This window comes from Nematolebias whitei, chromosome 18, assembly GCF_014905685.2.
Source record: "Nematolebias whitei isolate Nwh7 chromosome 18, NemWhi1, whole genome shotgun sequence".
NCBI classification, from domain to species: domain Eukaryota; kingdom Metazoa; phylum Chordata; class Actinopteri; order Cyprinodontiformes; family Rivulidae; genus Nematolebias; species Nematolebias whitei.
Window position 1 is genome coordinate 24994296 of NC_056515.1, and position 23686 is coordinate 25017981.

At 38.4% G+C, this 23686-nt stretch overlaps 1 protein-coding gene across 1 annotated transcript; it reads left to right on the forward strand.

Annotated features, from left to right (window-relative positions):
- Positions 1 to 6767: 6767 nt before the first annotated feature.
- Positions 6768 to 20748, forward strand: LOC119424514 (sphingosine 1-phosphate receptor 3). Its single transcript, XM_037691999.1, has 4 exons — positions 6768 to 6794; positions 7968 to 8034; positions 8690 to 8905; positions 19598 to 20748. The coding sequence occupies exons 1-4, from the start codon at positions 6768 to 6770 to the stop codon at positions 20746 to 20748; spliced, it is 1461 nt and encodes a 486-aa protein (XP_037547927.1).
- The last annotated feature ends 2938 nt before the right edge of the window (positions 20749 to 23686 follow it).

Consider the following 23686-nt stretch of genomic DNA (forward strand, 5'->3'; position numbering starts at 1 on the left):
CACATTGTAGGGATATGATGAGATTTTCTGAGAATATAATAAAACATGGCCACCCTTTATAACACAGGTGACTTCATTTTTACCTGAAAGCTTCATAAACTTCTTTTTTTACAAGCATGTGAACAAACGTCAGAGAGGCAAAACGTAAAAACACAAAAGTACACCAAGTCTGACTGTGTTCATCTGAACTGGAGCATTTGGATTAAACTGTGCAGCAAGTGATTAGATTAAAATTGGACCTGCTTACTTCTTTTATTTAATGCCTTACCTTGACTTCTACTGTGGATTTTATACAAATTAAATGAAGCTTAATGCTAATGTTGCTTCTTTTTCTTCCTATATGCTGTAAAGTGGGGTGTAATAAAATGTAAGGTTAATAAAAACCTCAAAAGGAAGTTGACTTTATGTGTGAACAGTTATTCAGATCCCCTCTGGTCTGTCATGTTTAGACACTCTGTGGCCTTTAGTTGCAGTTGTGTTAGTGTATTTAAATGAAAATGACCAACAAAACTGCAGCTATTATAAATATTACTAATAGCAACGTTTTTTTTTTTAAAGTATTTTTGTTCTTTTATTCTCCCATATAACATTTAAAAATAAAAACTGGATAACAATCATCTTAGAAAGGACATTAAAATGATTAATCATGTAGATTTTTTCCATATTTAGCAAAAATCTCTACATTCATTTATCAAAAGACTTATGAATGCCAAGCTTCGTAAAGATAAACCAAACATTATTCTCCTCTGAGTAAGTTACTTCACTTTTTTATTTTTGCAAACAAGGCGTCTTTGTTAGCTGCAGACACTTTATCAGCTGTCCTTGCTGTTTGTCGGCACCAAACTGAAAGCTGAACTAAAATGTGTCCTGAGGGAGTTTGGGTGAGAAAGGCACTTATGATTTAATAAACATACAGAAAGACTTTACTGTAGGGAGCAGACAAAAAAACAAATCTCCCATTTTATGTACAGGAGTAAATGAAAAGAAAAATATGCGGTGCATAAATACATTAAAAACAAATATTGTACATGACTGCATATCGTCTATGGCATCGCATGTCAAACTTTAGACAAAGATCTGTTCGCGCCCGGAGTTTTTGTTGGGAATGAATCTCGGTATTTCAGCTCAGTTTCTGTAGAAGTGACTGAGTTGTAGCCATTTTGTGTGTGTGTGTGTTTGCCAAGATCAATTAGCTGTGGTGGCCATCTTGAATCAAAGATAATCAGTTGTAGATGTACATCCTATGAGCACCTGCTCCAGAAGATCCACTTTTGGCTACTTCTCATTAGCTCCCCGTCAAAACAAACATCTAATTCATAACCTTACACAAAGCTCTTAACAACCAGTCTTATATTAATGCTCTTCTATTTTTCAAACAGAGCACGTCACTCTCAGACTGCAGGTTTACTTGTGGTTCCTAGAGTTTCTAAAAGCAGAATGGGAGGCAGAGCTTTCAGTTATCAGGCTCCTCTCTTGTACCAACTTCCAGTTTCTGCCAATGAGGCTGCCTGTCGGATTTTAAGATTAGGCTTAAGACTTTCCATTTTGATGAATCCTATAGTTAGGGTCAGCTTGAGTTTCCTAAGCTATCCCTGAGTTATGCTGCTGTAGGCTTAGACTGTTGGGGGACAAACTGATTACATTTCCTCACTCTGCTTCTGTCTTTATAGGCTCTACATGTAAACTCTTCATGTTTACTTATAATTATTTCCATCATTAACGTGTTTTATTCTTTGTTTTTCTCCCCATAGAAACCACACCTGGACCAGCCGCTCTGTGTTTGTCTGAATCTCTTTCCTGTCCTCTCTAACTAGCCGGTCAAGACAGGAGACTGCCTTTCCAGAGCCTGGTTCTGCTGTAGGTTTCTTACTATTTAAAAAGGGAGTTTTTCCTTCCACTGTCGCCAGTGTCCTTGCTCAGAATGGGAGACTACGATGAAGTAAAGATTCATCACAATCTGTTGGCCTCCTTAGAAACAGCAGATGAACTTTACTAACTGGCTTTTATAATGTATGTGAATGTTTTTGTACAGCGGTGCCCCGAGACAACATTTGTTGTTAAATCATAATAACACGTTACCTTTAAATATCCAATTTTTTTTTTAAAGAGAGAGTTGTTATAATCTTAAGGGAATGGAAATCTTTATGAAACCTAAATTCAGAACTAGTTTGAAGGGACGGTCTACTTCAATCCAAGGAATTAGATTACGGAATAATCTGGAGAGTGATGTCAAAAATGCCAGATCAATGTTTATGTTTAAGAGAATGATCAAAGTTGATTTGTTAAAAAAAAAAAAAAAAAAAGAAATAGCTGAATGTGTATTTGTATGAATTGTTGCTCGAGAAGGAGTTGTTTTGTTTTTGTTATTTGAAGATTATTATTGTTTGAATTAATTTTTTTTGTAAAAAGGGACAGATATTATGAGATTTTTTTCTTCTTTCTGCTGTCTTTCATTTAATTTGTGACTGTATTTCTTATTGTATATAGAATTGTTTTGTTTAAAAAAAAAAAAAAAAACATAAATAAGCTGAATCGAATTACTTTCCGAGAATGTCGCTAAAATTAATCCACTGGTTCATGAAACCATCCATCCGTTATTTTTACCCGCTTCTTTCTTTTCGGGTCCAGTTATCACTGTGCGCGAAGCGGAGTACATCCTGGCCGGGTCTCCGGTCCATCACAGGGACACGTCAACACAAACAACCATTCACTCTCTCACTCACACCTAAGGACAATTTAGAGTTATCAGCCAGCCTAACATGCATGTTTTTGGTCTGTGAGAGGAAACCAGAGTACTCGGAAAAAACCTGCATGCATGGAAAGAACAGAAAAACTCCACCCAGAAAGCTGCCAGTCTGGGATTTGAACTGGCGACCTTCTTGCTGAGCGGCAACAGCTCTGAGCCACCATGCTGCTGGTTCATGAAACAGTTTGATAAAAGAAACACACAAGCATTAAATTTACTTTCCATTTTCATGGCAGAAGGCAATCATTTCATAAAAACACATTCAGTGGTAGCGTTGTGGTGTATTTTTCTCTTTCAGGAAACTACGATTGTACAACCTGGGGACCTTTCAAATAACCGCACAACCAAAATAACCAACAGCAGTTGAAGAGCACCAGGGGAACTGATATCAGAAGCAGGAGGCGTCTTGAGCGTCTTTTCAGCTCTACTGACTTCTCAAGTTCCAGTGAATCACTTTAAAGGTAAATCAGATGTTTGGTTGTTTTTCATTAGATCTCAGTTTGACTATAAATGAGGTAAATATATACAAAGTTACTGTTTTTAAGCTCACCTGACAGTCAGACTGAACTTTGCATCAGTTAATAAAGTTAAGTCAGGTCTTCTGGTTGTTTTTTTGTCTTTGTGTTGTTGTTGAAACGTTTTATCCTTCATCCAAAGGACTTCATCAGTCCGAGGAGCCACAACAAACTTAATCCCATGAGTGGCTTACTCCAGGCTTTTATACCTGAATTATTGAACATGAACTTTGATGTTTTGAACCACTTTGGCTATGGCTGCCTCAGAGGAGTCAAAAGGGGAGAGGGCAGACTCCAGAAACCATCTTATCACCACATATGGTTGGCCCACTATGTGATGGGACTGAGTTTGTTGTGGCTCCTCCGACTGATGAAGTCCTTTGGATGAACGATGAAATGTTTCAACAAGAACAAAAAAAAAGAAACCGTCCAGATGACCTGACTGAACTTTGTTGGATTTTGTACCTGGATTATTGAGCATGAACTTTGACGTTTGCATCAATTACTTGATGCTGCTCATGTGAGCATTGAAAAGATTCAATGATGACAGATTGTTTTCAACAGGGCCATCAGTCAAATTTGTGATTTTTTACTGCACGTCAGCAGCAGCCCTGCAGCCAAATCAATGTCTGCTTGAAAGACTGAAGACATACAACACACATGTCAGCTTTTTAGAGGTAATTGCAAGGCTGCATCTACATTTAATCAGGCAGAGAATAATGGCTTCCTGTACATTTACTATGCATCTTAAGATATTTACAGCTTCCTAAAGAGCAGCTGTATTGATTTTATACAAAGGAAGCTACTTTTTTTTTTAATCCGTCTTCAAAATCAAGAAACGCTGATATTAAGTTCAGACAAAATTGTTGTATTTGAGTCATGTTAAATATTGATCACTAGTTTCGAGACAGTTTTCTAACTTTCAACTGCAACTGGAGATGCAGACAACAGAACATTCATCTTAAATAATCTTGTTATAAAACAGCTAATCTCGTCAGTCTCCAGCAGATCAAACAAAATGTAGATGTTACCTGACACTTTCAGCGGCCGTAAATGATTTTAAATACGCTCTTAGGGTTTAAGCACTTAGAATATAGGACACTATTAAAGTTTTGATGACAGAAACATTGAGCGTAGGTCTCCATGGTGTTTGCTCTGCTGCAGCGATGGAGCTTTAATGTTGGTTTACTCTGCTTTCAGTTGAGATCTTTCAAGCTTTTGCCAAATGAAATAAACCATTCAAACATTTTAATTAAAGTGAAGATGAGAACTGTCAGCGTAGTTTTTAAAGTTATTTTAAACTACACAGACTCATTTAGTGGTTGCGCCGTGGTAACAACACCTCCAGAAAGTAGGCCTTCTTTAGTGGTATTGTTGTCAGACTCACCAAAGGCTGAAAGAGTTTATGTTTTTATACTACATGCAAAAAAAAAAAAAAAAAAAATTGGGGGGGGGGGGGGGGGGGTGTTTCCTGACAAGAAGCTAAAATAAAATCTTTAAACTCTATAAATGTTACACGAATAAAACCGGCTCAATATGAACAATTTACTTGTAATTTCAATATTAGTTTTATATTAAAGGCGATGTAACAGCCATCCAGATGCAGGTTTACTCCTGGACATCAACACACCATGCTCTAAGTTCTGCGTTCTAATGGTCCTAAGAGAGAGAGACGCTTTATTCTGCTTGTGGTAAATGGATTCTTGCTGCACATTAACTGTCTGAAAGGCCAGCACACTCAACAACACCAGCAAAAAGCAGCTACGCTCTCTACATAATGCAGCTAAAACAAAATGTTCTCACTGACAACTTATGAGCAAAATAATGTCTGAACACAAGCTAAAAGACGAGGTTTAACAAGACTGGCAAGGAAAAGTGATTTTCTAATGACATAACAAGGTTCCTAGGATTTTTTTGAATAGTAAGATACTTATAACTCTAAAATACTTCAAATTTGTACAGCAGAGCATGTTAAAAAAGTTGAATTGCATTAAGTAAAATAAGCGTATGCAAAAGTGACGGCTTGAATTAGGCCAAAAAACACAAACAGTGCTGACTTTACTCAGTCTTGCATTAAATTTTATGTTGGATCAAAAAGTTAACATTTGCATGAAAATTGTATTCACTTACTATTAGCTTAAAACTAGTTTGATCAGTTAAAAAAAAAGCATCATTATAGAAGAAAACCTGCTAAGAAATATCATTAAAATGATTATTATTTAAAATCAGTGATCGTATTATAACATGTTGCTTGGAGGGATCAAAATGAGCCCAAAATGAAATATTTAGTTGGTAGATGAAATAGCTTCAGAAAGAATTTACTTGTGTCAATGTTTATCAGAACGTTGAATGTAGCAGATTCTGTGACCTTCCACAGATCGACAGCCTTATCTTTGAGTTCTGCAGACAGTTTTGTTAAGCTCAGGGCTCGGATTTTACTCTGAAAAGCCTTATCAGCTAGAGATGACTTTCAGCATCATGTTCAGTTTGAATTACCACAGGATGTCAATAGGTTGGTGTAAATGGAGGATTGGAACTGAAACATCGGAGCTTGAAGGTAAAACAAGAAAAGGCTTTATATAAAAAAAAAGTTAAGTGCTACTGAGGCAGCCAAAAACTCTACTAAAACAAAAACAATGAAAAAATAGGGACCACTGAGGAGAAAACCAAACAACACTGACGGCATGAGACACTAATGCTGAACTGAAAAGCAAACTGAAGAGCGAGCATGTAAAGAGACACTAATGAAAGCTAAACAACCAACACCTGTGATTACAGATTGGGAACAGGTGAGGGTGGCAGACTGAATGGAAAAACACTGAGGATGCTGGCTGAGGATAAATGAGAAATGGCACAAAACACGGAATAAAACCTGAACTCTATTTAAACAAAACCTGACAATAAGTACAAAAGAATATAGATTTAAGCTGAACAGGAAAACACAGCAGAATCTAGAGGATGAAAATAAAACATAATAAACCACAAGGAAATTAAACTAAAAGATAAAAGATAAACTCAAGCAACTAGGTAAATAAAATATCAGAAAAACAGACTGTGACGAAGGAAGACTCTGTTCACATTGAATAAATGTCTTCTCAGTGTCATATCTTTACTTTTTATGTTATTTTCCTTGAGTTTTCTTTTGTCTCCGTTCTGGTGATATGTATTTTGTTTTCTGATCCTTGTGTTTTGAATCTGCCTGTTTGTAATTAGTAATCATCCCAGGTGCTCTCATTTCCTACTTTCCTTTTTTTCATTCATTCAGTCTTTATTTAGACAGATAAGTCACATTGGACCTAGAAGACTCATTTACAAGTGAGATCTGTTTAGACAGACAAAAAGTAGTGAAACTGGACACATGTAGGAATTGGAGGCAAAAAAATTCCTATCAGACTTTTTCTTCTTGCCTGAGAAGAAAAACTGTAATATAAAAAACACCTCGCACAAACAAGCACATAGTGACGTAGATATTCTGCAGAGGAGGGAGACGACGAGAGCGCTTAGCAATGCCCATAGACACTCTCGAGGACAATGTAAGAGTTCTGATAAGGATGGAATAATTAGCCAGTGTCCTCCGGTGAGATCCGTAAACATTCTCGAGGGATGTCGGGGAATGGCCAAGGATAACGCCTATGAGAATCCAAGAGTCCTGAAATAATGACACAATGTTTATTCAGCTGGTTTCATCATCTTAGTTCTACTTAAACCACTCCTAATCACCATCCCATGTTGGCTCATTGTTCTGCACTGTCATCAGATGTCTTGGTCCTGCTTGTGTTCCCTTATGCCTCCTGTGTTCACCCTTCAGAAGTTTTTGTAAGTTTGTTGCTACCTCCTTAGCATTTTTGTTTTCAGTAATTTAATAAATACGTTTTGAGATCGGAAAAGCAACCAGAGAATGCCTTGAGAAACACAGTCCAGGTCAACAAAACAAATGTAGACTGGAGAGGCAAACTCCCGTGACCTCCTTAGCAACTCCACAAGGGTGAAGATCTGGTCCACTGTTCCATGATCAGGATGAAAGCCACTCTGCGCCTCTTGAATTCAAGGTTCTACAATCAGTCTGAGTTTCCTTGCCAACTCCCTTGAGTTAACTTTCCCGGGGAGGGTGAGAAGTGTGATTCCACGACAGTTGGAACACATTCTCTGCTCTCTCTTTTAAAAAAATGGGAACACCACTCCAGTCTGCCACTCCACAGGCATTGTCCCAGTCCTCCATGCGAAATTGAAGTGACGTGTCAACCATGACAGCCCCATAACATCCAGAGCCTTCAGCCTCTTGGGGCAAATCTCATCCACCCCTTTCCCGTTCCTTTTCTGAGTCACCAAATGGTTTGCCAGAACCTCCTCGAGGCCAACAAAAGTCCTTTTTGTTTTTGTATCTGCAACCACCAGTTGCTTCAGCAGTCCTCCAAGATAGCCAAGTCCCAAAAGGCTTTCTTCTTCCACCTGACCTGACTGAAAAATGGTGGATTGTATACCTGGACTATTGAGCATGGACTTTGTTGCTTTCTTCTTCAGCTTGATGACTGCCATCACCATTGGTGTCATCTAGCACGTCCTTTGCTTGCCGCCACAATAGGCACCAGTGACATTCAGGCCACAACTCCTGGAAGCTGCGTCTGCAATAGAGTTCCCATTCAAATTCCATGTCAGTGACTTCCCTTGGGATATGTGAAAATCTCCCCTGGAGGTGTGCGTTGAAGATTGCACGGACAGGGGGCTCCACCAGAGGTTCCCAGTACACCCTCACTATACATTTCGGTTTGCCAGGTCTGTCCGGCGCCCTCCATCAGATCCAACTCACCAGCACATGGTGATCAGTTGACAGCACTGCCACTCTCTTTACCCGAGTGTCCAAGACAAAGGAATGCAGGTCTGACAACACGATTACAAAAAAGGCTGATCATCCACCTTTGGCCTAAGATGGCCTGGTACCAAGTACACTTATGAACCACCCTATGCTCAAACATGGTGCTCGTTAAGGACAGCACGTGTCTAGCACAAAAGTCCAATAAATGAACATCATTCAGTTTCAGATCAGGGAGGCCATTCCTGCCAGTCACCCCTTTCCAGATAACTATCACTGCCAACATTGGTATTGGTCACCCTGTAGAATGAGGGATTTCCCAGATGGCACCCCTTCTAGGACACCATCCAGAGACTTCAAATAGGCAGGGTAATCTAAACAGCTGTTAGGTACAAAAACACAAACAATAGAGAAAACCTTCCCTTCTGCAGCTCAAAGCTGCAGAGAGGCAAGCCTCTTGTTCACTGAGGAAAACTTCAACATCGAGGGATTCAGCCAGGGGCTTGTGAGTATCCCCATTCCTGCCATGAGTCCAACCATATCTTGTTGGTGCCACTCAACCTCACACACAAGCTCTGGCTTTTTACTTGCCAGTGAGGTAATGTTCTACATCCCTAGAGCAAATCTATGCAGCCAAGAGTCAGAATGCCCAGGAACCCTTCCTTGCCTGCTGCCCAGCATCCATCGCACACGATCTTGACAGATCCCTGCAGGTGGTGGTGGCTTCCTGTCCTTTCTTCAGGCTTGGCCCTGCCAAGCCCCTGGAGCCAAGGCTCGACCACCAGGTGCTCACCGGCAAGCGCCCCCCAGCCCACCAGGCCTTGCTCCAGGGAAGTGACCTAGTTTCTCTTTTCCAGGTGAGGTTTCCTTACGTGACTGTTGTTTTGGGTGTAACTGGGACCTTGAGTACACAATTTCGTTCCACCTCATGTACCACATGTGATGACAATAAAGAACTTTGAGCCTTGAATGTTTTACCATAATGGGTTTTGAATTAACCTTAATCCAACCCCTCCCCCATGGCCTGTTTACCATAGGGGACCCTACCAGAGGCTTATGCCCCAGACAACATAGCCCCATGATCTCAGGTGTACTCAAACCCCTCCACATTGTTAAGGTAGCGATTCTGCAAAGGGCAACATTTTTAAAGCATTTTGTTAAAAAGTGAGTAGGCCCCAACATCATTTAGTGGTTCTAAGATGTCGCTGCAACTTACTGAATGCACTGATTACCTGATCATAAACAGGTGTAAAATGAGAACAAAATGAAAAGAATATTACTTGAAGGCATGCATATTCCACACTTACAGGCACGGTTCATTGGTGTCCTGGAAGAGGCGCCGGAGCAGTGAAATGTTGAGAAGGAAGAGTTTCATTGTAATTTTTTTCAATCTAGGATGTTTTAAAAGACCATTTTCAAACAACAGAAAGGCATTCATTCACAGAAAATAAATATTTACAATTGTAGATCATCCAATCAAGTTACCATTTTTATCCAAGTGTGAACATCCCTGAAGTTTCCTTCCAAGATTGCACTTTGTAAAACTCAAAGAAACTTTGACAAACCTGAGAGCCAGTGTACAGCTCAGACTTAACTGTCTGTATTATAAATAAAAAAAAAAAAATAATATAATGAACGAGTATGACAAGCCAGAGAAAACCTCTCAAACAAGACAACAGCAACATTATTTAGGTTTGGAAAAAATGTAAGACCATCTCACAGCTCATATCAGTTTCTCTTGTAAATAAGCCCCTGAGGCTCAATGGGATTAACCTGTATAAAAAAATGTTAAATGAACAGCTGAAACTTGGCCTATATGCATCATTCAAGTGGACAATTATTGAGTATGTTAACAAATCTAGAACAACATGCATGAAAAATACAAAAAATTTAAGTTGCAAAGAACAGGTCAACGTGTAGAATTAAACCCAGTAAAATGCATGTCACAACTTAAAGATAGCCCTGTGTTTACAACCAGCAGGAAATGACAACAAACAGGAACAACACAAAGCTCCTGGGCACAATCTCTTCCACAGCGTCAATCTGGTAAGGTCATAAATGATAAAAACACTCAATTTGATGCTAAATCTCATGACTTCAACAAAACGAATTTAAACAGAATGAGGGTTTTTCTTACTTTTAAACAAAATCTTATCTCTTTTTTTTATCAAACACAAAATTAAAAATGTCCATGGGCAAAAACGAGTTGCTCTTGTTTAGTTCCAGGCAGGAAATTAAGTTGACAAGCTGAACAATAAAAGCATCTCATCAGTGGTGAAGTTTTCTCCAGGGGGGCTAAAACTCCTAAATAAACACATACATACATACATACATACATACATACATACATACATACATACATACATACATACTTACATACATCTCTTGTAAATGAGTCCTCGAGGCTCAATGGGATTTACCTGTCTAAATAAAGGTTGAATGAATGAAAATACATGCATATATATATATATATATGTACATATACATATACAGTCATAATAATACTGTAACAGTCATGTAATACAGTCATGATAATACATACAGTCCAGAGTGAGAATGAGAATGTACCTGTAGCTAAAAGCACCTCCTACTGTACTGGGAAAAGTTATGGGGATTCAACCGATCTTCTGGTTCGAAACTAGGGTTAGCTCGCCATTCTCAACAATAGACAGGTGTCACGATCCTCGAGGTTGGAACCCAATTGCAGAGAGATGAGTGAGGCAGGAGTTCAAAAAACCAAAACAATTTATTTCTTTTAACAACAAAACAAAAGGCTGTCGGTGCAGCAAAACTTACTTTTGGCAGATTGGATCAGAAATAATGCAGAGCAGATCATCAGGGGGGCAGAAACCAGACAAGGCAGAAGAGGATTGTGATGTCTGTGAACATAGAACAATCACCGGACAAGGAGTGAAGGAAAGAAAGGCTTTTTATGTGACAGAGGGAGAGTTAGTAATGAGAGCACCTGGGCAAGTGGCTGATGAGGGACAGGTGTGAATGATAAAGACTGAGTGGAGAAGCAGACTGAGGAATGAGGGGAACATAACAGAAACAGATAAACAGAAAATCACACACAAAGCAGAACAATAAAAAATATAAAAAGCAGACAGAGACAGAAACTTGAAATAGAAGGAAATGATTAAGACTGTGGGATGATAGTTTGAAGATATAAATGTTGGTTTCTGGTTGCAACTTGAAGGAGGTGGCAGAGGCTTGGCAGATGGGGGGGGCAGCGGGGACCGCTGACCGTGACAGACAGGAACCTAGCCCATGTGAAACAGACCTAATAATCAATAACCCTGGGTTTTATCAATATCAAAAACCATTGTAAATATAAGCAATACATGTACATGTTTTATCATCATTACTATAATAATATAAGTTCATAATAAAAATAAAATCACGCTCATTATTTGAGTACTCTTAAATATTCCTAATTTTAAAGGTCCTAATATTGCATCTTAGCACACAAACTAGCAATAGCATTTCACCATCTCAATGTACCTTCAATTTAAATGCTTCATTGTTAACACTAGGAGCTAGTTGCTTATTGCAAGAGGCTTGTTTTCATTATCCAGATCAATACAAATGCAGGTGTTCGAAATATTAGAACAATATCATCAGTGACATGTAGTATAGGAAAGTATTAATGTTTGATAATTGTTTTTTCTATAAGCACATTCAAACAAATATTGCACTGATTTAACACAGAGCTCAATACAATAACCTGGAGGCTAGCGTTAGCATGCTAGCTCCAGAAACAAACAAACAAACAAACTCACCACTTCCCACTTTTGGAATACACAGTCAGCTGAAGTTTTATTTTTCACCAACAGAGACATCTAAAAGTTGAGAGGCATATCAGTCAGAAATGGCAACATTGGCATTAGATAAAGGGCTTTCAATGGCTTAAAGCTCACCTGCAACATAGCCTAGTTGTGAGCGTCACTGCACAATCTGTTCCAGGACCATAGAATAAAATATCTGTTCCAATGACATCGGCACCTGAAGCACGATCTGTACCATACGCCCGTATTCTGGGTAGAGCTGTCATTTCTAACCCAAACCCAAAACCTGGCCCGGACCGACATGGATTAAGCCTGGGCCGGGCTGTTACAATGTGATTAATGGGCGGGCCGGGCCGGTCTCGGGCTTTTAATTAGGTCAGGATCAGCCGTGATCCAATTATATGATAACATGGTCTGCCATACATCCACCAGCCGCACACGGCCATTTCACCGTGAGCTGACTGGCCTTAAAAGAGGTAAAATTTTCAATTAAGCTTCAGACGGTACTGTACTGCCAGTCAACGATCCATCACCCAAATGGACGTTCATTCTGCCGCTGCACTCAGAGGATGCGTGCAGCCGATGACCCAAACAGGTGAGATCCCAAAGCAGTCGCGTGTGTCAGAGCTGTTTGCATGTCTCAGTAAATCAGAAGAATGCAGGCAGAAACGGGTTTAAATGATTTTTTTTACGGCCATGAAAGTACAAACACCTCTCATCTTCGAATCTTCTGCCCCATTTATTCAGCTGCACGTCCCCAACCATTAATACTAATTAAAAATGTTGGGGGGGTTTCCGGGTTCTGACCTGTAATCACTGTTAATTTGTCGGGTCGGGTGGGGTTCGGAAATTATGCCTACGGGCTGGGACTGGGCAGGATCAGATTTTTTGGGCCCTAATGTAACTCTAAATCTGAGCGCAGGAGTGGTGCGCCCAGAATCTTCCTATCTCTCCTATTGTAAGGGGAGCTACTGTGCATGTACAACTTTTAACGAGAGGCTATATATTCTTGTGTCCCCAGGGTGGAAATATGTCATCAATCAGAGACGTTTTTGATAGAAACAACTTTACTCATCATTAACTATGAAATATTTATCTTACACAAATTTTAAAAATATCTACATATATTTCAAAATATGTTTATTTTATTATTTACTTTTTTATGTCTTCAAAGTAATATGGTGAGTGGTGGGGCGGCACCCTAGCTCCCTCTATTGACCAGCCACCACTGCATCTCGTTAACTTAAAAAACAGCACTTTAGCTTCAGTGATCAACTTTTAATGTCTAATGATGAAAACTTATCGATAGTTTCACAAATGTGAAATCATATATAACTTAAGGACACAGAAACATTTCTTTAGTAATTTTTAATTAATCCAGTTTTACTGCTTGATTTATTTTTAGTGTTATCCCTATACTGATACCGGTCTCGAGTACCCATATTTATACTCATAAAAACGTTCCAATACTTCAGAGTCATACTGCTTTAATGTGGGTGATGTCATTTCCACTTCCACTTTGCAAGTAACCTTGGTTATAAAACAAAAATGTCCATAGATTAGATATATTTTAAGATAGACGTAGGTGATGTTAAGACAGCAGACCATTTGCTGTATTCTTGATAAAAGAAATGTGTTTTGAAAATCGTTGTGTAATGTTTAATTACTAACTGATTAACAACTTGGTAGTATTGGCAATACCCAAACTGAAATACTTGTAATTGGTCAGAAAAAAATAGTACTGGAACACCTCTTTATATTTTTAAAGGAATTTAAATGTTTGGACATTTTGTTCTAATTGCTGCAACAAATCCTATTTTTTATGTTTCTAATGTTTATATTAACATATTTTACACATAAAATAAACTAATAAACATTTATAAATGTTTTCAGCATTTCTTTGTTTTGTTCTCAGATGCAACAATTTGTACAAGTGCTACAAAATGAGCCTTACACAATTAGGTCTTATTTTAAAATTATGCTCAATGTAGCTTATATCTATGGCTAATATTTGAACAGCGTTGCATCTAGACATGAAACTGTTATATTTCCATGGAGGTGGGCAACATATGAGCTCAAACAGATGTGCAGCCAGAGACTTTGGCTCAGAAACATGTAATTATTACAGCACATTTAAAACTGAGTGCACTGCAGAAAACTTGTGGCTTTAAAGTTTTTCCATGTTCAATGTTAAGTAAAGTCAGTCTAATAAACATGTACCAGTACTTGTAAGATAGTCTCCAACAGTTTGACACTGGTCTGTTGAGGCACTAATCCAGTATTATTAATGCCAGAGCCAGTGGCAGGATCTTAAAAAGAAAATTAGATTAATTTTGCAGCAGGAAACAATAAATGCACTTAATGTGTAAAGAACTAAAAGGTGAGAGTACCAAATATTCCGGCATTAAAAGGAAACTGCAGACCTTCTGTTTGTGTGACCCTCTGTAGATGACAAATCATAGACTAAACTGAAGCACAGCTGAAATCACGCCCCGTGCAGAAACATCTCTGAGGCTTTGTTCTGTTGAGCTGCATGCAAGAAGCCCAGCATGCCCCAAAATACTGCCACCACAAAGCCACAGTGGGGGCAGGAGGGGTCCGCCTCAGATTCGAAGCCCAGATTCGCAGGGTGTGTTTTTGCCTTAAAAGTGGCACGAGTAAAATTAAAGGCAGCATTTACATATAATTGCACATGGATGTGCTCACTGGCCATAGAGCTGACCCCAGCTCTAATGAAAGCTTCTACAAGGCAACACACACCTTTACTACTACAGCACTTTGACCGTTATTATTTCTAACTCCTCATTTAAGCACTAGTCCTCTGCAGTAAAAGAGACAGTAGCATGTTAGTAATCACATAATAAATTATGAATGCCTGTACAATACTTTATACCTGTATACATGTGCACTTAGCTAGTCACTTGCATTATGATTAATAATGCATACAACTTGATATGCTATTGCCATGAGTCAAGAGCTGGTGGTTAAATGATTTATATTTACTGCAGGTAAAGTTGACAGAGTTCAAATCCATATTTATTTTGAAAAACACAAGTTTGAATTATTTTATCTTGAGCTGCAATAAAGTGTGATTTCCTACCCTTTGAATTGGAGAGCTATGAAAAAAATATGAACAATTAACATCTTATCTGTTGCAGATTGCTTGTTGAATGACCTGTTTGGAGTTTAATTTTGACCAGAATGATGTGCTAATGACTAGTCCAAGTGGACTGCTGCTGTCTTTCAACAACTCCAAAATTTTCATTTCATTTTGCTCGTGTGAACGCGATTTTATAAATGTTTTTACTGGAACTAAAGCTAAGTTTCAGCAGCTAGCTGCAGCACTTCTGTTGTAGGGAAGCCTCATCATAAACTCTACATTCTGTATCAGTCTTCTTAAACCACATGTTTTGCATTCTGTTAGATATAGGTCTCTGAGAAAACTCAGAATTAGCCACAATCTGTATCCACAGATCAAAGCTGTACAAAAACCAGAATATTAGAATAAAGTGCTTCGCTGGTTTGAAACACTAGAAACCTTTCAAGGCTGGAGTTGTGTTGTGACGGCAGCAATCTGCAAAACAGCAGCTAGAAGCTAAAAATCACCAGAACAGTTGTTAAACATTTAATGTAGAAAAACAGTAGCAAAGAGACACAATTAGCAAAGGCAGAGCTAACATACGCAAACTATAGCAAAAAGCCAAATTGGGAAAAATATCAGCTAAACATTAAATACTATATAGCAAAAATATTGACGAAAGAATAATATTAGCAAAATCAAAGCTACAAAACCATAGGTAAAAACTAGCTACAAACTTAAACATTTATTAGCTTCTTTTTTATTCAGATTCAGATATTCTTTATTGTCGTTCGCACCACATGTGGTTTCAAATGTTAGGGGCTGGATGTGTCTTAGCAGTGGAAACCTTTTATGCTTTGTGGTTTTAGTATCTGCAGAACACAGTTAACTCGGTGGAAGGTTATACTGTACATCATGTGAAAATGAGGGGTTCTAGTTTGTAGGCTATATTTAAATATATCCCACAAATATAGCCGATGTACAGTAACGGCAGGAATTGACACACATGCTGTATTAATGATTTCTTGCATGCAAAAATAATAGGACATATTTACTCTTCAGATGACAAAAGACAAAAAAAATTAAAAACATGACTGTATTCAGCTATCACCTTTTAGTGAGGGTGGTCCAATGTAAGGGAAAACCTTCCACCCATGCTCTTCTCTAAAAGTCTATGAATAAACATAGACTCATTCTGACCACACATTGTGGGTTGCTACTTGCCAACGGGTTTTTTTTTGGCTCAAAGTTTATATAAATGCAGATGTAAGCTCCACATCATTGCAGTTTGCTGAAAAAGCCAAAGATTTTCCAACCATGCTCCCATTCTGTTAATTCAGCTGCCTTTACATGAACCTTCTCTGTGATTGGTCCCAGCTTTGCCTTGGGCCCAGAAGAAACTATATTTTTCACAGAAATGTTCCCATTGCTGCTGGCACAATGTGACCTGCAGGAAATAACAGAGAATTGTGACTGTAACAATGTTGAAGGCGCCATGCCAGATCACAGCTGTTGGTTCAACCACATGACATATTCTTCTGGGTTAATAACCAAAAACGCTGGAAGATCTCTAATGGTTTGGTATGTGAGACAGTGAAGTCTGGGCTTTGTGTGAGGAAAACTGAAAGCAGCGAAATGTGTGGCATTATGAAAAAAAAAAAAAAAAAAAGGAATGAGATTCTGGGCATTTAAGTTCACCAGTCACTTTGTCTGAACTTGAGCTCCTTTAGTTTAGAAAATTGCTGCTTGACTCGTGTCTTGAAAATTTTAAACCTCAGCTGCGTTTCAGATCCCTCTTCATCGCATCTGTTTTAAAGAGTCCTCTTCTTGCCGCCAGCCACGCCCATCCTTCCTGGATGTGAGGTCACAACACAAGGATCAGAACAAAGGATAAACTCCATCATTGTAACCAAACTGTGAGAACAAACTGCTTAATCTCTCCTTCAAATTGTATACAATTCAATGCTGCAGCAAGAAAACAACAAAACTTGAAGATAAGAAATTTAACTCTGTTTTACTGTATAAGACAGCCTGATAAAAATGTAGGAATACAAGGTTTAAAATAATGATCATAAAATGTATTTTATTTTGAAAAAAATGGCTAAATTTTGGTTAAAAGCTCCATCTGCTCGCTCCCTTCTTGTAGCCAACAGTATTTTACCTGTAAAATTATAAATTCTTATTTATATAGACAAAATATGTAAACAAAACTTACCTACACCCTGAAAAAAAATCACCTTTTTTACACCTCCCCAGACTTTTATAACCGTCACATTTTTTCTGAGTCAGTAAAACAGCGCGTCGTCAATCAGTTTCCCATGATCTTATTAACAGGCGCGGTATTCATTTTTTTCATTGTTCTTTTTTGCATTGTTGTTTTCATCCCAAAATTTGGGTTTAACTGAAATTCAGACTATTTTGTTTAAAGCCATGGCATTAATGAGTTGCCTGTTAGCAAAATATCTATTAGTTGTACAGCTGAATAACAGAGCCAACCCAGTTCTAGATGGCCTCAATAGCAAAGTGACCCGACACTACACAACAAAATGAAATGAATTTTAGATGCTGAGCTAAAATTTGGTGAGTCATAACATTTGTTTCACTTTTATAATTTCACCTAAACAGCCAAGCCAGCTTAATAAAGTTCAGTCACATGACTGAAGCATCCACCTGCACATTTTGGTTCAGTTCAGGACAACGTTTTAATCTTTTATGTTATAGTTTTCATTGACAGCTTGGATAAGCTGTTAGCTGGTCATGTTGTTGACATTAAACTCTACTCCTCCAATCTAAGATCATTTGAGAAGCTATGCACTACAAGTAAGATAATAACTGTTCGCAATTGTTTCACAAAACTCACCTGAAACAATTTGAACTGCCCATTTCAAGTCTCCAAAGTCTTTTTTTTTTTTGGACTCATACATGTTTAAAGTTGCCTTTTGTATGTTCAGAGCTTAAGAAAGAGAGACAAACATGTTGGCATAGAGCTACTTTTATTAAACTTGTGTCCCTCTTGGTGGTTCTGCTGTGCCTGAAGTAAAAAGCCTCTGTCTGGCCAGATGGAGGGAGGGAGGGAGGGATGGGGAGGTACTTCCAGTCCACCACTGGCAGGCTCCGAAGAGTTGCAGACATCAGTGAAAGATGAGGAACTGCTCTTTACTAGCCTCTAAATCAGTCAGAGGAAACAAAGAGAGGCATGACGTTTGACGCTGGATGTAGGAAAGGCAGAAAATCGACTTCACAGCCATGAAATGTGCATCCTTCGTGTGCGTTTGCCTTTTAAATAATCACTTCTTTCTGCGGTAAGTTGAGCTCCGTTTGCCTTTCGGGACAACTACTCTTGGCAGCTTAAATCTTTCAAGATGCAAGTTATAAAATTACACATATATTCATATTCATGCTAAATTTGTACCTGTGTAGAGTCACTTTCTGCTAAACTTATTATTCAGCTGAGCTATAAACTGTAATATTCATGAAGAGGTTTTAAAGGGCATCAGTGCAACTAAATTTACTTTTGTAACAGTGTAAACTGAAACAATTTGTTTTTATAAGAGACGTAACGTGGACCAAGATCAAAAGAAACGTTCAATCTGCTGCCAGTGGCTCATTAGGGTTGCCATGGTAACTGCACACCTGTATCAACAACCATAATCAGAGTAGACAGAGAAGCAGAGCAGGAATTAAGCCTCGAATAAACAGTCACTGTGCAAAAATTGTAGGTGTCGTGAAAAAGAATCCTGAATTTTGAGAGTCAGGAGCATCTGGTTGCCATGTATGTCAATTTTTATATGGCTACAGTGTTTTATTTAGATTACATGACAAGGTATAAAGACATTTTACGTCCTGTTTTAAAGAGGAAATTCTGAGCTCAGATACAATAGAAGCGAGTGTGCACATGCACCATGTATTTATTAACCTTTATTTAACCAGGCAAATCCCATTGAGGTCACAGATGTATTTTGCAAGGGTGGTCTGAACTTGAAGGCAGCCTAACATATGTGTTTTTGATCTGTGGGAGGAAGCCAGAGTACCTGGAGAAAACCCACGCAAGCACGAGAAGAACATGCAAACTCCACACAGAAAGACCCCATAGTCCAACCGGGGATTGAACCCAGGACCTTCTTGCTGTGAAGCAACAGTGCTAACCACTAAGCCGCCGTGCTGCCGTAAGCTGCTGTAGGTCTTGTTGTAGTAAGAGACACTGTAAAAGAAAACAAAAATAGTTATGTTTTAATGTATAAACTGTATAATACCTAGAAAAAACTAGGGGAAGTTTATCCATCTCAAGTTAGAATGTGACATCTCTAGTTTGCGAGGTAAATAGTTTATGATAAAATCTCCCAAAATAACAAAGGTTAAATTGTGATTGTGTGAAAACCAGTGAATATATCAAAATGCCAGGTCAGACTAACGTGCAGCTTCTGGTGACTGGTTAAAACGCTGATCTTTGTTTTTAATGTTAAGTATGACTGAACGATGGAGGGCAAGTTTCCCCCCTTGTTTCACCCAAATCCCATTGTTTTCTGTGGGGAAACGTGGATGTTTTGATGTTGGCACCAATGAATGTTAAAGGAATATGTTGCTTTCTAAATAACTTTCACTGCTCTGCTGCAGCTGATTTTACGAACACCGGAAACCCTGCTCAACTCTGACATCGAGCTCCAGCAGCTGTGGATCTGAAGATGAACATCGTACTCCTCCACTACAACGTTACAGGGAAGCTGGACCACCGGCCAAGCATCAGCATGCACCCAGGCACTGTAGATGTTCAAACTATAGTGTGCCTCATCATTTGTAGCTTCATTGTCCTGGAGAACCTCACTGTCCTGGTGGCCATATGGAAGAACCATAGGTTTCACAACCGAATGTACTACTTCATTGGGAACCTGGCGCTGTGCGACCTGCTGGCAGGAGTTTCTTATGCCGTCAACCTGCTTCATTCTGGAGAGAAGACCCTGGAACTCTCACCCACTCTTTGGTTGATCAGGGAGGGCAGTACGTTTGTCGCACTCAGTGCCTCCATCTTCAGTCTCTTGGCTATTGCTATAGAGAGACACCTGACTATGATCAAAATGAGGCCTTACAATGCCAACAAGAACTACAGAGTATTTTTATTGATAGGGACATGCTGGCTGATTGCTGTATCTTCAGGAGCTTTACCCATTTTAGGCTGGAACTGCATTGGCAACACCCCTGACTGCTCCACGGTTTTTCCTCTTTACAGCAAGAAATATATAGCGTTCTGTATCACTGTTGTTATGGTTTTGCTCTTGGCCATGTCAGTGCTTTACGCTCGCATCTACATCCTGGTGAAGTCCAGCAGCCAGAAGGTGAGCAAGCACAGCAATTCGGAGCACGCAATGTCCCTTCTGCGAACAGTCATCATTGTAGTTGGGGTCTTCATTGCCTGCTGGACACCCATCTTTGTCCTGCTCCTGGTGGACGTGGTCTGTAAGAAGCGCTACCCCATCCTTTACAAGGCTGACTTGTTCATTGTGGTGGCTGTGCTCAATTCCTCCATGAACCCCATCATCTACACTCTGGCCAGTCGAGAGATGAGACGGGCCTTTCTGGGTTTGGTTTGTGGCGTTTGCTACAAGGCAAAGGCTTCTGTGAACGGCAGTGGGAACAGGCAGTCCTTGGAGCCCAGCCGTAGTAGAAGCAAGTCGTGGAGCAGCCAGAGCAACCCAAACCAGAACCAGCATGGCTCCAGGCATGCGGAGCTGGAGACGAGGCAGGAAGCTTACACAGACCCTGGTGACATCTCAACAAAGAGCGACGCTGCTCAGGAGGGCCTGGAGAGACACTGACGGTACTGAAAGAAGGATGAAAGTAGCATACAGTAAATATCCAGAGGAGATACTGATGAACTTCTGACGCCAACAGGTTCACTTGTTCTTCATGGACAGAGAGAACTGACTTCCTCTACGTAATCATTTTACACATATCTTTGACTAAACAAAGACATATCAAACCTGGTGGATTAGAGTTTAATTTGAGCAAAAGTGAAACAAGGAAGTTCATACTTTGTAGCAAGTTCACATTTTAGAAACACTGGGTTCAACAGCCCAGCGAGAATACAATGTGTGAGTCTTCAGACCAAGTCTTTAAGACTTCTTTCTGCTTTATTAAGAAGGACTTTCGTGAAGGTTTTTTTTTTTTTGTGGGGGTGGGGCTTGCTGCTCATTTTCATTCTAGTACTCCACCATTTCCAGGAGACTGTTGTTGTTTTTTTGTTTGTTGTTGTTATTTAAGCCACCTAACTTTGACCTATAAATCATTGTGACAGGAAAAAGTTCCCAAACTCAGAAATGAACCAGTATTTTGTTAAAAAAAAAAAATTTAAATATAGGATCTTTAGGCAATGTGTTACTATAAGTGCATCATAAAAACACGTGTCTTTGTTTTCTTGAATTTATAAAAATAACACCAGCGATAACAGTTTGATGCATAAAATTGCATTTTAACACCAACAATTTGATTCTCAAAGAGTCAAATTGTTTCTACCCGAATTGGCTTTTGTACCATTTAAAATAATTCACGTTGTCCTTAAAAAAATACTTTCAGACACACTCGATCTGCTGTAGACATTTTGTAACACATACTGCACATTATGCTTTTAGATAGAGACTGGACATAAAATTGATTTTTTTTTTTAACGTTTTGCTAAAAGGTTACAATAAAAGAAAATAAATATATATGTATGTATGTGTATATATGTAAGTATATATGTATGTATGTATTTGCTTGTACTCATTGTTACTGTATAGTTAAACTGTATTAAACTTATGAGGTGACAGATTGAAGAATCACAAACTTGAACTGCATTTATGACCTCTGTGCTGGTGCCAGGGCTCCCTCTGCTGGTCATGTAAGTTACTGCATGCATGCTGCACATTTAAGAAATAAATTTTATAAATGCATGACACTGACCTGCCAATAGTTTGAGAGGAATGAGAATGCTGCATGTGAATTAGAAACGAGACTGTTATTTTACTACTTTGTTATGGCTGATGCAAAATACTCTTCTAAAAGACTTTAGTGGTGGAAGTTTGCACCTGATTTACAAAAAAACATATTGGAGTTTTGAACCTTTGGTACAATTTTCAAATCACAATTTCTCTCCAGTCTGTTTTTAGTTGAAAATTTTAAAATCTATAGGGAAAAGATCTTACAAACTTTTACATTTTAAACAAAGTATTCAAGCCCAGTTTGACCCCATCCTTTCTAGGTTGTCTTGTAAATGGGCCTCAGTGCCAGAAACGTGAGAAGCAGCAGATCAACCAATCACCATCCAGCTCTCAGAGGCATCTTTTTGGACACTTAGATTTGCAAACATTTATAAATGGAGCACAAAAATTTGTTGCAAATGGAAGAACGCAAGAAAACAGGATGCCATGTGTCAACAAATAGTACATTTAATCTCTAAATGATGTTCATGTCCTGTCAGATATGAGTCATATAGAAGAAGAGTGTTGTTTATTTTTAGCCATTATCTTCAAATCTGTGGTCACAGCTAATCGTATAGTGTTTTTACTTACCATGAGTAGCAATCTTCCTGTGATGTTAAATTCCACAAAGAAAGGTGTTGAGTAAATTAAACGCTTTTATGTGTAATATTTCATTTGTATGAACTGTTTGCACCTAATGTTTCAAAGGAATAGAAAAAAATGTGTGTCCATTTGGATGGTAAAAGTTTCAGTTCATGACCATTTGTCACAAAAATGATCATGATTATTTGTCTTTCTGATTGTTTATGCCACTATGTCAGTGTAAATCAGTCAGCGTGTTGCTACAAAGAATACCAGTGATTTATTGTACATGTACTGTGTATAAATACAGCAACTATAATGAGAAGTTCTTATTGTTAAATCATTAAAATCAGTCAACTCTATCAAAGATTGGATACAAACATTTTAATTACACAGGTGAAACAAAATTAAGGTTAAACTGGCATTACAAATTGTATTTTATTACACTATATGATAATTGGAATTGAAAATACATTATTTTGCTAGTTTATGTTTTGAAAAGTAACAAAGTTGCTGATGATTCAGAGGTTTGAGAGTTTTGTGGGAGCTACACTGAGTAATCTCTGAAATATTCTGAGCAACAAAGATTGTTTTTTTTTTACATTTTGTTAATTTGCAGAACTGAAAAATACATTTTTAACTATGGGGTCAATTGTAAAATGTTAATTGTAAAAATAAAAAAAATAATGGAACTTGAACTGCGAGATGATTGTTGCACAGGAACTTCACACATACACACTTTTAATGCCACCAGTCTTGCTAAAATGTAATAAACTCATGCAACCCTAATAACAAACATGTGAGCATCATTTGATACGGTTAGTGTTGTTGTTTCTGTAATGCTAACATTCACAGATCAATACATGCTGGCCAGGTTAGGACAGACAACAAAGCAGCTCCACACTCTAGAAGTAAAAGTTTTGTTCAAAATTGTTTGTATTTTGCCTAAATTAATCATTATGTCTTAAGAAATAAGACGTGTTCAAACAGTGTTTGTTCAAAATAATGCTTTTGCTTTCATTTACCACATTCTCATTCAACAGTTTTCTTTGTATTTCATGACAAATTAGCATTTCTTACAGAGCAGGAGTACTATTGTTTACTTTTAAGTACCATTTTATTCTTGTATTTCAGTGCACACTCCTCCAGCTGTACACTTTAAATATGTCCATTGATACCCGATATCTTTCTATGCCGATGACACTGCTGTATGTAA

What these genes read in the sequence shown, in the direction of transcription:
- LOC119424514 (XM_037691999.1), top strand. Translation starts at nt 6,768, where the DNA reads ATGCCCATAGACACTCTCGAGGACAAT. An exon ending in TAGACACTCTCGAGGACAAT is followed by an intron (nt 6,795 to 7,967) that starts GTAAGAGTTCTG and finishes TGTGCGTTGAAG; the next exon opens with ATTGCACGGACAGGGGGCTC. An exon ending in CCAGGCCTTGCTCCAGGGAA is followed by an intron (nt 8,906 to 19,597) that starts GTGACCTAGTTT and finishes TCTGACATCGAG; the next exon opens with CTCCAGCAGCTGTGGATCTG.